The sequence below is a fragment of the Melospiza georgiana genome, chromosome 1, assembly GCF_028018845.1.
Source record: "Melospiza georgiana isolate bMelGeo1 chromosome 1, bMelGeo1.pri, whole genome shotgun sequence".
Classification (NCBI taxonomy): domain Eukaryota; kingdom Metazoa; phylum Chordata; class Aves; order Passeriformes; family Passerellidae; genus Melospiza; species Melospiza georgiana.
The window spans coordinates 29607613-29623098 of NC_080430.1; the positions used below are offsets into that span (position 1 = coordinate 29607613).

At 38.5% G+C, this 15486-nt stretch overlaps 1 protein-coding gene across 2 annotated transcripts in view; it reads right to left on the bottom strand.

The window, feature by feature from the left end:
- AGMO (alkylglycerol monooxygenase) overlaps nucleotides 1-15486 on the bottom strand; it is a 185407-nt gene that overhangs the window by 155131 nt on the left and 14790 nt on the right. For both annotated transcript variants that reach the window (XM_058024879.1, XM_058024870.1), the window contains exon 3: nucleotides 10194-10345. In XM_058024879.1, coding sequence (XP_057880862.1) covers nucleotides 10194-10345 — 152 coding nt within the window. The remainder of the gene's footprint in view (nucleotides 1-10193; nucleotides 10346-15486) is intronic.

Genomic DNA, 15486 nt, shown 5'->3' on the forward strand with positions numbered 1-15486 from the left:
TTTAAATCAACAAAAAAAAACCTCTCCCATGTTTAAGTAGCAAAACAACATTTATAATAAAAAAAGTCATGTTAGCATGAGTGGGAAGAGACATCAGAAGAAGAGCAAATCTGGGAAGAGTAGGAAAGAATTGAGTGTTGTCTTTGACACGTTCGCTCATTCCTGCTTCACATCCATTCTAGCCAACTAACAGCCCAGGAAGAGTTCCTTTCTTATATTGTTTGGGGATTTTTTTTACTATTTTAATCTCCAGTCAGAAGTACATTAAGTTAAAAACTGCTTGGGGTGAAAAACTCCTTATATTTTTAGTTCCGTAACACAGTATAGGTTACCATATCTTTTTATATCTACAAAATTTTAGGATCTCAGTAGCTTTATGTGTTAATAGTGACTAAAATTTCAAATAAAATAAAAGAAAGCATAAAAACATGTAAAATATATGATGCACATATAAAGCATATATTTTTCTTACACCACTGTGATGTAAAACCAATAAAATCCTACCTTTTTGCCTCAACTCAACAGGCCAGTTTCCAGGTGATGGAAGCCATGAACATGAGATCATTGATGTCTGAAATGATTCCTTGTGAAAACATGTCACATGCCATAGGGTTACTACAGGCTGAGAGTTTGCACTTCCCTTTCCATACTTAGCAATAGCTTTGACCCTCCTGAACTTACAAAAATAAAATTACAAGGTATGCTTATAATAACAGTGATATTTACGATATTTGCTCATTAAATTGAAAGGAATTCTTCTAATTTTATAGAAGTTAAAAGTAGCACAGGCAAATTTCTCCTGTGTTTTACAAGGTCACATGTCCAGGTTGAACTACACAGTCTGAAGCAACAGCCACACCATTTTACTGTCAGTGTGTGTAATGTCCTCATTGGAAAGGCTGAGAATGGCCACAGTTTTTTCAGAAGAAAAATTTTTAAGGGTTTCTGGAAAATTAGTAACTAGACAGAATAAAAAATTCTCCTCCAGGACCCCACAAAATCTTTCACTTCCTCACACACACATATCAATATGATTTGATTAGTCGCAATTTTTGTTTCCCAGCAGCAAAAAGAAATTTCTTCTTCCCATGCAGCCCTCAAAATAAGTAGCCCAGAGGTCATTATCTAGTACTTAAATACAAGTACTTTATAAAATCTAACTATAAAGACCATAAAACAGATGAATGACTCCTATTTAAGATATCTGTCTTTCATACAGCTTTATACATGTGAACATTTTAGATATTTTCTCTCAACAGGATGATGACATTCTATTTCGCACCTCTCCATTTATAATAAAAAAGTAATTTTATTTTAAAAATAGTTAGCATTGATGAATTTATTCAGGCTTGACATTTACTGATTCTTGGGAAAAATTAATTGAGAAATAGTGCCGGTTATTAAAAAAATGTTCTACCAGAAAAGCATTTACTGATAATTTTAGCTACTAAAAGAAAATAAAAAAGGAAAAAAATCTGGTTGATAATTTTTATTAAGTTATATCTTCCACCACATGCTATCAATTTAGATAGAGTGTGATGCAGAAAAGATTGCCCTTCCTACATTCAAAAAAGTAGTTTTGGCAGTTTAAATACTTTATTAAGGCAATAAAGATGCATTGAAGGAAGCATACAAGCAAAGAGCATTGCCCAGATACAACAATGTTTTTTCTGCTCCAGACACACATTAAATGCTAATTGCCAATCTTGAAACATAAAGTATTTTAAATGGTAATGGCCTCCCTAGATTTTCTGCAAGCAAGGAAAACTATTACAGACATCGAGCTTCTGGAAACCTGAGTAATACCCTGAAGCAACAGCTTGCCTTTCGGGGCTTGGGAGGGAATGCACTTTTATTCTGGGTAAAAAAGGCATTCTAAATTTCTTATTGTTCTTGGTCCTAATACTGTAGAAATGGGATATTTTAGCCATGTCCTACTGGGGAACAGAAATGTGATTCCAAACCCTTCAGAGCAGCACATCTGCTCAGGAGGATTGCTGGGTCTATGTCACAAACTCACATGTCTCAGCCACACAATCACGTATGTGCCACAGGAACCACCTTACCTTTCCCTGCATGTAGACTGTCAAGAGGCTACAAAGCTAAATTCTGCACAGTTTGAAAAGAAACTTCAAAAGAGCTGTGTGAAGTTGCATCTTCACAGTGTATATTAGCTAAAGTGCTACTTCAGGGTGGAAACAGAACAGTGTTCTGTTCATTTCTTTCTCCATGCTAAAACTATACAGACCGATAGAGCAATAATGACCAGGCAATTTTTACTAGCACAGAAGGAGAAAAAGACTTCTTTTTGTAACAGAGGAAGCACAAGCATCTCAGCGGGCTATCTGTTTTAACAATGCCTTTCATTCCTCTAGGCCTCTGCTTCTACTTTAAAACTGTGACAAAAAAAATAGTTACCACTGTTGGCTGTTTGATGAATTATATGGAGTGTGCTTTTACTCAAAATCTAATTCCTTACAATCACAGTTTCACATCACACATTAAAAAGATGTGAAAAAGATGTGTGTGTTTGGTACCTTTTACTGCTGATGTGCTGATTTCAACAGATTGATGTAACATGGAGGTGACAAAGTCTTCTAGCAAGAGTGTGCAGGAGCTGCTGTATCATAAACTGAGGTGGCATTTCCAAAATTACTGCAGTTGGTTTTGGTTTGAAATGAGCCTAGATTAAGTGATTTTTTGCAACTTCTTCAGGAAATAGATATTAACCTTTAGCTGAAGGAACTTGATTTCAAATTAAGTCAAGGGAAACAGAAATATATATTCTCAGGTGGGCTTTCACTTAGATGTGAAATGCAAGTTTCTAGCATAAGATACACATTCAAAGTTTATGACAAAAAAAAAAATAAAAGGAAGAGAAAATAGACATAGCTGGACTTCTCTCCTTGAATGAGTAGTTGAACTATCAAACGTACAGTTCTCTCTCTTCAACTTATAAAGTCACCTGATTGCAGATGGTTCTATAACATTTAGGAAGCCAAACAGTGTACAAGAGAAGTATTTCAAACCTTTTTTCAGGCAAAACTTCAGTAAGATCTTCAAACTACTCAGAAGAATTCTCTTCCACACTAACTAACTACAAAAAAGATTCACTTTAAAACTTGGATAATTCACATTTTACTTTATGTACTGTAACACCTTAAAAAACACAAGTGTTATGCGCCATTTCATTGGTTTTCAGCAGCACACTTGAAAAAGCATGTCAAATGAACTGTTTCCCTGCACAGTGAATTGGACGCTTTCATACTCACATCTTCACTCAGATGAAAAGGATTATTTTTTTCTGTGTTTAAAATTTGAACACAGCCTAGAGGGCAGCAATAGCCAAGGATACAAATGTGTGAAGACAGCTGATTTTTTGAATGGCCAACCCATGCTAATTTATAACAAACTTTCTTCTCCCACCTCACCACATTTTCTAATGTTTTACTGAAAAAGCATGTTGCAAACTTTTTTTTCTATAAGCAGATCCAGAACTTTTTCCTTAATCTGTGCACTCAGGAAAAACCCAGGCACTGCAGGAAGGAAAAAAGATGAAATTCTACACTCCAGACACCCATACATCGAACTAATGCATATCTAGAGAGAGAGCCTCTAGAATGCCAATGTATTATGTCAACCCTCAAAGTGGGAAAATACATAATACTTTAAAAGATTATTCACCTTGTGCTGAACACTTTCCCAACCATAAAATGACAAACAAGGAAAATAGAGGAATAGTTTCTTTTTCATTTTGTACTGGGGAGCTCGCCAGATTTTTTCATGGTGGGAGCTTGAGAGAAGATGAATAGTGCTGAGAGGAGATGGAATTAGCCCCTGAATTCTGGCATAAAAATTGTGTCATAATATTGTTAACTCACGCTTTCATTGCCATGCATTTAATGATTTTTAAGATACATTGTGTCTGGAATCAGAAAAAAAAAAGATTGCTTTTGTACTTTATCAAGGCCTAATCCATAACAGTTGGGCCTTTCTCTCCGAGCATCCTGCAGGGAAAAATAATTACCAGATATTTACAGAAAACCTACAAGAATCACGGCAAGTATACTGTTGAACCCAGACCATGGAGTTGAACTCCTCACCTACAGCAACAAGCCATGTCCTACCCTTCACTACATTGTATTCCCACTCCAGACCACATCCTACAGCAGCTAGAAGGAGCCAAAACTCCACAGCCAATCACTTTTGTCTGACATACAAACTATTGGCAGATTTGTTACTACCATTATTCTTAATTATTTCTGACATTTAAAATACTTAGAAAATCCATTCACCCATAAATGTCTTTAGGATATTCAGAAATTAAAACTAAGAAAAAACTCTGTAGTGGATTCCCTCTTATTTCCATCTTCTGAGCTCTTCAGGTTACAAAGAATTTTCAGAAAGCCAATTATTATCTCACCACGTGTAAAGTAAAATAGGAAGAGGCTTTTAGCTATCTGCATATGCCACAATAAAATTTACAGACTAAATGAGTCAACCTCACCTAATATCAGGACATTATTCTTGCCACTACACAAGAAATCAGTCTTTCAAACAACAGGAACTTGTTATGAACAATAACAATCTGAAAACAATACAAGCAGGCTCCTATAATTTTATGGGACCCTAGACATTCCATATCAGGAAGCCTCATTGCAGCTGATGGAGTTTTCAGGTGAACTTTCTCAAGAAAATGTATGTTTTAATATGAAAAGGAATGGCAACATCTTGATTTGATAAGATTGACTTTGGTATTCTACAAATTCAGTGTCCACTCAAAAAATTTGACAGGCATATAGAAAAGGAACACCTCTTGTAAAAACATAAGAGAATGGTAAAAGACAAGTTAAAAAAAACAGGAATATAAAAATTTTAAAAATTGTACTTTATTTATAGTCAACTTGAATGGCAATGAATGAGTCATAATCACCTGAACCAAGTATTTATTTTCAATTCATGTTGTATTGTCTTCAGTATTGGACTAGAATCAATCAGAAGATGGAACAGAAAATATGACAAGCAGCTATGACAATAGCTTTTGCTATTTTTGTGAGGCTAGTAAAGACAGCATTTTACTATCCTGCTCTCATAAACCCCTTTAAAAAATAAGAAAAAATCGACTGACAGAACAGCAAAAAATGTTTTCTGTATAATTCACAAGAGGAGAATATTTGTCTCTTAATGATTGTGTATCAATTCCCTTTGCAATCAACACAAGCTGTGACAAGAAAAAGAGCAGAGCCTCCTCCAGTCACTTGACAGTTCCCAACGTTTTCTATCTTTCACTAGGGTGAAATGAAATTTGTTTCATTTTGGATAATCAATATGGTACTGTATTTCTAGTTAGGTAAACAACAATATTTTTCCACGTGCAAAACTAAGCCTAAAAATACCACCACCAACCCTACCTCCTCCCCTCCTTGGCATGTAAAAGGTAAAAGAGCATCACAATTTTCTGTATTTCTAGAGGAAAATTCTAGATTTTCCCGAAGAGCAAACCTTGTAAGAAAAGTCAGACATCATGTTATTATAATGAACTTCCCATAAATCCATAACCCTATAAATAAAAAATTACTTCAATGTAGTATCAATTGCTAATATAACATCTACATAACAAGTCCATGCTAATATACTGAGTTCAGACAAGTACATGACAAAATGCAGATGAAAGAGGCACTTCAAAGGGAGGAATGGATCAGATAAATACAGACAGTACAGTCATATGATTTCAATACACCCTGGAAAATTATCAGTAAATATAGATGGTGAAGAGACTTTGAGCCTCTGAGCTGCGTTTTCCTCTAAAAAGGTTAACCTCTTCTCCTCAAGCAACAACTATTGCACTAGTGTCCAGTAACACATTAGGATTATTGTTACTACACAATACATATATAATTATCAGAAAGAACAGGACTGGCTTTTACTTTTGCACATTCCAGTTGTTTTAATGCCATCTATCTTGAGACACTACCTGTGCCTATTTATCCACTCTGGCTCCTTATAAAACAATGAGTTACCTGCCTGTGCACTACTGACTCAGAAAATTTTCTGCTCTCTCTCAAGTCTCCACTTAATCCCATAGATTCTCAGCTAGCACATCTGGCTTATGTCCTGCTCTGTGGCTAAATTGACCCCTATGAATATTGAGCTGAATTGTTAAGAAAGAAAGGTAACACAACCTTGTTTTTTAACATGGTTTATTTCAGTCATCCACACAGCCTCCATACTTGATATTTTTTTCAGGACTGAGCGGGTTGTGAACTGCAGCATGGTGTAGGAAAGAGCAGCCAGAAACTTCTGAAGTCAGTTCTGCTGCTGAAGGAACTGTAACAAAAGATGCTCACTGGGAGAAGAGGCAGAAGCAAAATAAGTCATGGCTAAGAGAAACACCCCTCTAAAAGAAATTCTTTAAAACAGGAGTTGAAAAGTTTACAAAACTTCCGATGATTTGAAGTCTTAGAAAGAAAAACTTCTCAACATCCTCAGCTGAGACATTTTGCCACAGTCTGGGGCATGGTCTTTTGAAGGACAATGCCGACATTAGTTTTCAGGGTTTCCCTCTTTGTCCTCTGACCCTTCAGAAGCTGGACTTGGCCAAAAGGTCAGTTTTGTGGGGTGGGAGAATCTGAGAAGCTTGGAGTTGATTGCTCTACAATACACCTGGTGTAGAAGGCTCATTTCTCATCCACTATAAATAAATTCAAAATTATTAAGAGACACGCCATTAACTTGAAATGTTATGTAGCAGCTGGGTAATCTGCTGAGGATATACTCATCAGCTGAGGTCTATTTTATGACCTCAGATGTAACCCAAACCATCAGCTCATATTGGCTCAGCCCTTGGCTGACAGGGACCATGTCACGTATCCCGCAGGGTGGCTGGAAGCCACCAGCGGACAATGGGGCGAGCGGCTGACACCGGCCAGCGGGGCCCGGGCAGAACAATGCAGCTGCTGCAGGGCTTGGCCCTGCTGAAGGAAACTCACTTCTCCCAGGTTGTGTGAGGGGAGGGACGCTGAAGCAATGGAAATTCCCCAGCAGTAAAGGAGAACAAAAGAAGAGGTGTTGGAAGCTGCTGTTAAGAAGAGACAGCTTCTTCCAGGGCCTGACAGAGGAGAGGAGATTCCCCCAGCTGACAGAAACACACTCTGTTCTGCAGGATGTGATCCTCTGGGAAGTGTAGATTAAAAACTACTCCCTTACAGAGCACCAGAGCCTTGCAACCCCCCACTATGCCCCACTGGAGCACAGGGTTGAGCACACAGCTGTTGCCAAGGGACCTGCTCAGGCCAGGGGTGGCCCTGGATCTAGCAGAGCCCCCCACAGCAGAGCTGGGCATCAGACACCCGCAGCCGGAACCTGGGCCGTGCACCAGCACCAGTGTTTTTGCGTGGATCTGGAATTCTCTAGATTTCCCCCTGTGATTAAAAGGTGTGGCTGCTGAAGAAATCAGTTTACAGAGCTTCCAAATTCCTTACTGCGGTTGTTATTTGTCTGCAACAGGAGTGTCCCTGAGGTCAGGGCGCGGGGAGGGTGTGCTGGGGCTCAGCGCTGCTCTGGGACCACCAAATCCCCCTCACTAGCAGGACTAACTCTACAAGGTCTCTGCACCTGGAGAGGAAACTTGAGGAGTAATCCATACATGCTAGATGAAAATACCTGGAAAAAATCCTTCAAACCCACACATATCCTTCCCTAAAAAAAAGGAGTTTTAAAGTAAAACCTGTGATTTTATAGCATACGTTTTTTAGTAGTACAGCCATTATGGGTGTTTTACTGAAACAAAGGGAAAAGTTACATTGATTTATAAATTCATTAAAATGCCACGAGAAAGAGCAGGGTCTAAGTAGACCCGTTGACTGCCACAGCTTTTGGATCAGACCCAGAAGAATGCTGGAATAAGTGGTGAAGCATTTTATTTTCTAACCTCTCAGTGGCTACTGCAAACAATGGAAAATACAAGCACATACTTAGAATAACTCTATCCTTTGCAAAATGAGATCACACCTAAAAATACTTCCTTTTGTTGCTGTATAACTTCAGTTTAGGATAATAGCTATTACATGCATAGAGTGAAGAGGAAAAAATATCTCCTCAAATGCTGGGTAAAAATTTTATATTCCATAGTAGGGTTTCTCCTACAGAAGAAACTTTAAAATCTGTTGTGATTCAAGACAATTTATGAAATAGTAGAATGAAAAATCTAGTTATTCATGGATAACATGAAATAAGGTAGTAAAAATGCCAGGGGATTGAGTTACCAAATTATTGCTTGCAGCCAGGAAAAGCTACATGATGATGATAATTCTTAGTATCAAAATTACATCAAGTTCTAAGAAACAACTAAAAAATATATCTGAATTTTAGTTTTTCAGTTTGAAACAATTAGAGCAAGCCCACACAGCTTGAACTTCCTGGGATATACATGTGCTATTAATTTTGAACTTTGCTGTAGGATCCAAGCCTGAATCACCAGGGCTGTCACTTTCTAGTGCAAAGGTGTGTTTTGTCTGCTTGTACCAGCAACTTTTCCAGTGCCCTTTCTTCTCCATTTGCAAAGATATTTTTCCTGACTTTTTAAAACCATCTCCTTGAACTTCCTCAGCAACTTTCAGCGCAGCTGACTTTCGCAGCTGTGTTGCTGTGCTACAGATTTCATCATTGTTTGACCAGAAAAGAGTGTTGGTTAAACTAAAATCCCCTCTTAGAGTGATTTTCTACAATTTTTCATCAGTTCCTTGCTAAGTGGCACAGATATAACAGCGAACAATATTTCTGTAACCTGAAGAAGAGTAAATTACCATTTATTGAATAGCTCAGCACTGACCTTCTTAAGAGAAGAGCAGCACTTTCTTACAGCTTCTTCAACTCCATTACATATAGAATTGGCTTGTTTTTATTTCTAAAATTCCTATTGAGATTAATTCCAAAGTATTCCATCAAAAACAAAAACAAAGAAGAGCAAATGCAAAGTTGCTGCTGAAACAGAAATATATCCATTTCTTTAGAGAATGTAGAGATGGCCCTGTTCACTTCTCTGCCAGTGGGAATTTTACCACTGACTCCAGAGAAAGCACAGCCAAGCTAGTGATTTTCTAACACTTGAAGGCAATTATTTTTATTTTAAAACACAGGAATAGCCTCCTGCTCTTATGCAATTCTTAGCCTGAGGCTGCAGCCCTGCCAGCACTGTTAATGTCATTGTTTGTGAAGCGTATTCCCAGTCTCCGTACACCCACGCAGGGCTCCCAGCTCCTGGCCGTGATGTCCCCCTCGACACATTGTTCCAGCTCCCCCTGCTTCCTCGCCTCCCGGCCCGTCCCCCACCATTGTTGTCCCTTTACACCCACCCTGCATTGTTCTCACACCCGCCTGCCATCCCCACCTGGGAGGGACCCTTCCTCTCTCCCACTCCTCGCAGCAGCTCAGGCTCCTTTCTTACCTACTTCCATATATACCACTGACCTACTGGCAGCAGAGCATTTTCCCTTTCTGAAAGCACATTACATGAAGTATCATTACCACATCCCACAGCTTCTGCAGGCTGGGTGCACTCAGCTTTGAGAAGTCCAGTCTAAACCCTCTTAAAAAACAAAAAGATTTTTATTTCATTGCTACAGACTTTAGGTCAAGCCCAGAGATGGGATTGATAGAAAGTATTATTGCATTTTTAGATATGGTATAAAAGGCTAGAGCCGATATTTCTAGGGAACAGAAATATGTAATGAGAAAGACATACATGTACAGAAATGGCTGACATGATTTACATGGGCTCCATTATTTTGGCCATCTTGCTTTTTCCTGCTCTCTAGTTTGTACATCCACCAGATTCTTTTGAAATAGTTATCTGTACTGTGCTGTACTTTTCATACAGGTGTATGGGGATATTGAACTCAATTTTTTATGTACTCACTATTTTTCCTTACTTTTTTCCATGATACTTCACTTTCTCTGTTGAACTGTTTTCAAAATGATACTCCTTCCTTTCACAACATTGTGTTTATTGTATGGAGTATGAAGCATTAACTGTTTCCCATGCTAAAAGTTTATCTTTGCTAACCCTTGGGAAGAAGAGCAGCTATAAATGCTTAGAGTAGATAAAGTATAGAAACAAAAATGAATACCTCACTTTATTAACAGACATTAATGTATTTTGTATGCCAAAACACGAAAAACTTGTTAAGTCTTACCATGGCTCATGCGATGAAAGCAGTAGTACGCAAAGTCCACTCCCAGAAGTGTCAGATACCATGTCCATGGAGAGTCCCAGGGCAGTTCAAAGAGTCTGTAGTTATTCCACACGTATATGTAACTAATTAACTCAATACTTCTGAATAAAACACTGAAATAGAGATCCAGAAATTTTTATCAGTAATTCTGTCAGTTTTAATTTCAGAACCTTTTATATATTTACAATTTACCAGCTGGAAATCTTTTTACAACACATAAAACCACTCTGCAATGTCTTCAACCTCTGTCAAGTGACATTACTATTGACTTCAGTAAAAACCCTTGCTTAGTGTCTACAAGGTTTCTAAAACCAACTCCCACCCACTCACCACATTTATTGTGGCGTTAGGTACACTCAAAGGCTGAAGCACTCCTGTGCTCTGCAGGCATTACAGTGTTCCTGTTTTCCCAAAACTGTAAGAAACCCATACTTGCTAACTAGTAAGTCAGAAGTGATTGAAGAGTAGCAGCAATTACACCAAAACACTAACGTATTACATTAAAATACCTTGACTGCTTCCATGACAAGAGAGAACATGCAAGGGGGCAGGACTTATGGGAGCAGTGAAATGTTTGATCTGCTCATCATAACAGTTCACTTCAAAAGAGGATAAATGCAGCAGGAGGAGACAAAGACCAGTGCCTTTGAAAAGAAGGGGAAGAGCAATTGGGTTCTGATAAAGGGAAAGAAAAAAAATAATGAACTTGCAAAGGCAAGGAAAGCCCCCATTCAGGTCTCACTGCCACTGAGTTCCTGCACTACACGGACACGGTAGCTATCCCTGGCCTAACACAGGCTCAGCACTGAGACCAGGAGAAGGAGAAAGAAAGCAGCTCTGAAATGGGCAGGCCAAACCTAGTAGCAACTCTCCACAGCTGCTCAGATTAATACAAATTTGGGTTGCCATGGTTGCACCCTCCTCTCAGCACCCTGCTACCTCATTGCACCAATTGGGGCCCTGAGCTACTCCCAAACAAATTACTTTGATTTTGCTGGATGAGATTTTGGGTGAATCAGGAAGCATTAAACCCAGGTTTGAATGGTGAGAGGCTGTGGGCACTGGGATGGCCCAGGTGACAATTAGCTCAGGTAGCTGTGAAATGGTGCCGCAGATGCAGATGGATATATATTTAAACTGGCAATTTTGTAGAAGAAACCAGTCCACAGTAGGATTTGTAGCAGATTCCTCACATTGTCTCCTACTACTCTCCTCTGTTGTGTTGCTGAAAATGTAGTGAAACAGTGGTAAACAGAATTAAATCAGCCTCTGAAAAGCAGATAATGGGAAAAAAAAGAGAAGTAGGGGAAAGATACTAATCATAGAAAAGTCACAAATATCCTTTTTATATATATCAATGGCTGACATTCACCTCAGTTTAGTGCCTAAGAGTAAGAAAAAACACACACAAAATGTGGTTCTCAGATGTTATGCTGCTGCTGTTCTGTGGGGAGGAGGTAGAAGAATTATCAGCAACACCTTTGTACAAAGTCATGCAAGACTTTAAAAACCTATAAAACATATTCATAGTTGAAGAAAGACTCTGGGGTACAAATTCAGGGAGCTTCCAAAGAACACTGCAGACAGCACCCCTGTAGACAGTACTTAAATAGAAGTGGCAACAAACTGTACATACATGTTTCAGCCATGCAAAACCCCACCCAAAGGACAGACCAACATCTCTATTTCGCCTTAGTCTCATCTAGAACTTCACTTTACATTGAAATCAGCTGAAAGATTCCCTGTGCATCTCTGTCACATTTGCTCATTCTTGCCTCAGTGCCACTTCTCAGAGATATTTCTTTCAATACCTTCCCTTTTTTGGCTCTTTTTTTTTCAGCTAGATTATTTGTTATATAGTTGCCGGCATGGCTAGAAAAATACTAAAAACTACAAAATCAAAAAAGGATATAGACTCCTTCCCCTTTAAAGACTTTTTTTCACACATCTGGAAAACATCCCTGAAAACAGTCTGGCCATGCCCTGTCCTTTTGGGCAGCTGCACTGAAACAGAAGGGAAGCTCAGCAAACATGGTTGTTTCAGCTTGCAAGCCACCCCCCATGCTATAGATGAACTCCATCTTTTTGCTTTATACTTTTTACTCAGAGCTTTTATACACCTGGCATCAACACCTCTTCCCATAAGTGTTTTGAATAAAGCTAGAAGAAAACACCTTGAGTTTCTGTGGTGCTAGTTTCACTATTAATGAAGGAAAAAAGTAATCTTTTAAAAATCCCAACCTCCCAAGAAGAGCCTGCAAGCATAATAGTATCACATCCGCCATTTTATCCTGAGAGCTGAAGCACTGCAAGCAGTTGTTGCTCAGAAGAAAAGAACTAATGTTTTTTTCCACAGCCAGGTGCACATCTTACCTACAACTCATTCCCAGCTTTACTATAATCATACAAGTTTTTCTCTTGAATAAAACCAAGACACAACAAACCCCATGAAATTTCATTTCATTTTAGCAGCTTGACCATGAAGAATTCCTCTTGACTAGCAAGGACAGGTGTATTTACCACTTCAAAAACAACTTGGCTGTACCCAGAAGGTGGACCATACACACCTGGAACATGTTTAATTTTCATAAGAGCTGTGTTCTATAAATATTTTTAAAGAAGATTATATGTGTCCAAGCAGATTTTTACAATTCACCTCATGAGGAATCTGTAAAGTTCAGTATGAATTCTCAATCCATTTCACAACAGGTCAGAAGGGAGCTGATATTATTGAAACACAAAGAAATGGGCATTTCTTAACATCTTTCCAATGACCAGGAAATTTAAAACACCTCTTGCAACAGAGAGTATCAGTTATTATTAGGTACTGTTTTCTTACTTTATTCTTCTGCTTTTATTAACATATAATGCCTTTGCAGTACATCCAAAGATATGTGACCTGGAAAATTTCCTCCATTTTTGTTCAGATTTCAGTATTTCACCCTCGAGTCCTTTTTTTTTTCCACAGACTGAGGTCAAGGTGTAAACCTTGAGCTAACCCTGCAACACATTTTTCATATATGCAATTTGCTCTGCATTCTTTCCTTCATGCTTGAATCACAACTCTACAGCACATAACGTTAGCTGATTACTGTAATTAATTTAGAGCAATCCATCATATTACTAGGCAGTGCTGGAGAAAGAAGGGTTGCTTAACTAAGTTTTTTTTAAATTTACAGTGTGATAGGAAAGACCAGAGCTTGCATTCAATTACCATTCCTAAAGTTCACTTGGAGTTTTAAAGGTTTATATTCCCCCCTTTTTTCCCCTCAAGCTCCTTTTTCACTTCTTGAAAATACTAGGAGAACTTAAGAAAACTTTTTCCTCATTTGAATGTTGTAACCCTAAATGTGATAGGAGTGGACAGGTAAGGCTTTTGTCATCTAGTCCAATCCTCTGAATAAGGAGTGATAAATCCTCAAACAGACACACTGTATAGAAAACTTTATTATATCCATTACATAGATTTATCCTCTTGGATTCTGAACATTGCTGCTGAAAATTTTCTTATTATGTGGAAAGCATACTTAGGTAACTGTTATGACCTTGAGAGTTCTTGTCTCCTTGTTTCTAAAGATCATACGTACTTTAATTAATGGCAATAATATTTGTTTTTAATAAACCGTTTCCCCCTTCACCTTCCACTGGGTCAGATTATCACTTCCTCTAATTAAAAAAGTCCAAGAAGGAAATTCTGGGAGATGAACTCTCCGTGTGGAAATGAAGATCTACTCATTCTAGATCCCTATGGGATAATGAAGGAGGGGAAAGGTGGAAGAAATTCAATTGGAAGAAAAGGCAGCTGCCCATTTCAAAGAATACAAGTCCTGTTTTGCTTCCTCCAGCCATAGAGCCTGAAACTACATCTTTAGGAAACTTCTTCCACGGTGCCCAGGACAGTCACCAAAAATGAAAAGGGTCAGAGACAGGAGCTGCTGTCTCTTTTCCAAGCGTGGGGAAGATCTGTGTACCAAAAGGGAATACTGCAAGGAAACTGCCTCAGCTCTCACCACTATTGCAGTCACCACCTCACATCACACTGGGAACTGACCTGGTGCCCCTGAGCTAAAAACACAACCCTACAGCTGGACCTACAAAAGCTGTGCTCTCAAGGGCTGCAACAGACTTGCATCCTTGGAGGTCAGGCACAGAGGGAAGCATGTTAAGACACCCTGGTCACAAGGTTATATTATCATTAAAAATAGTGAGATCTTACTACTACAGTTTCCCTGGGTTAAATAAATTCTGTTTTCCTAGCCTGATTCAAACTATATAAATGTAAAGTTTCAAAATGTTGAACAAAGGCAGTTTCTCAATAATTCAAAGTTATTCAGACCATTTATGTAACAGCAGGATACATGAATAATTAAATGCTCTGTAAGGTTTTATTTCAGAATGAAAATCATAAAGATTTCCATTTCCAAGGATACTCATAGAGCTTTCTTTTCCAGATGAAACACTGGCTCCAGCCACAATTGAAATAAACATTTTGATAACATGATTTCAGTAAAGAGAAGAAGGGGGAACGAGGTAGAGGAGCCTTAAGAAAAGATCCATTTGTAAAACAAAGCAATTGTGCTGCAACTGAAATCCCCTTTTATTTCCTGTACAGGTGCCAGGTCTTGAACAGACACCCAATTTATTACCTTGTCAGCTGACTTATTAGGGTTGACACAAATCGAGCTGAAATATGCCTGACACATTGCAGTCAAGGCTTTTTTCACGCTTTAGCACAAAGCCAAACTTTCCACAAGGTGGAGGGAAAGGGAGAGGGAGCTGTGGGAGTTCTATTCCCTGTTTTCTATCATCAAGATGAATATGATCTCCTCTCCCATTCTTAATATGCAAAACCCAAGGCTAAAGAATAATTCACTAAAATGATACAGCTGGGAAATTATTATCAGGCTCTGGAAAACCCTTGATTACAGGAAATAGCACCTACATTTTGAGAAAATGTTCCCACCAGACACAAAAGCTGAATCAAAGCCTCTCCTCTTCCTCAGTATGGCTTTCTTCTCCAGCATTTTAGCCTAAATAATACAAAACTCCAGTCTTCCTTGAGGACAAAGGAAAATATCAAATTCAAGTTGAATAAAAGGGAGGTGACTCAGGTATCCCTACTACTTATACTTTACACAGTACCGCACAGTATTTTGTCTGACAGAGCTGCCCTTTTATTCCCCAAACCTATTCCTGTTGCACTTCACTTTTTATCCTCCAATTTACGACACAAATATTAATTTACAGTAGTGAG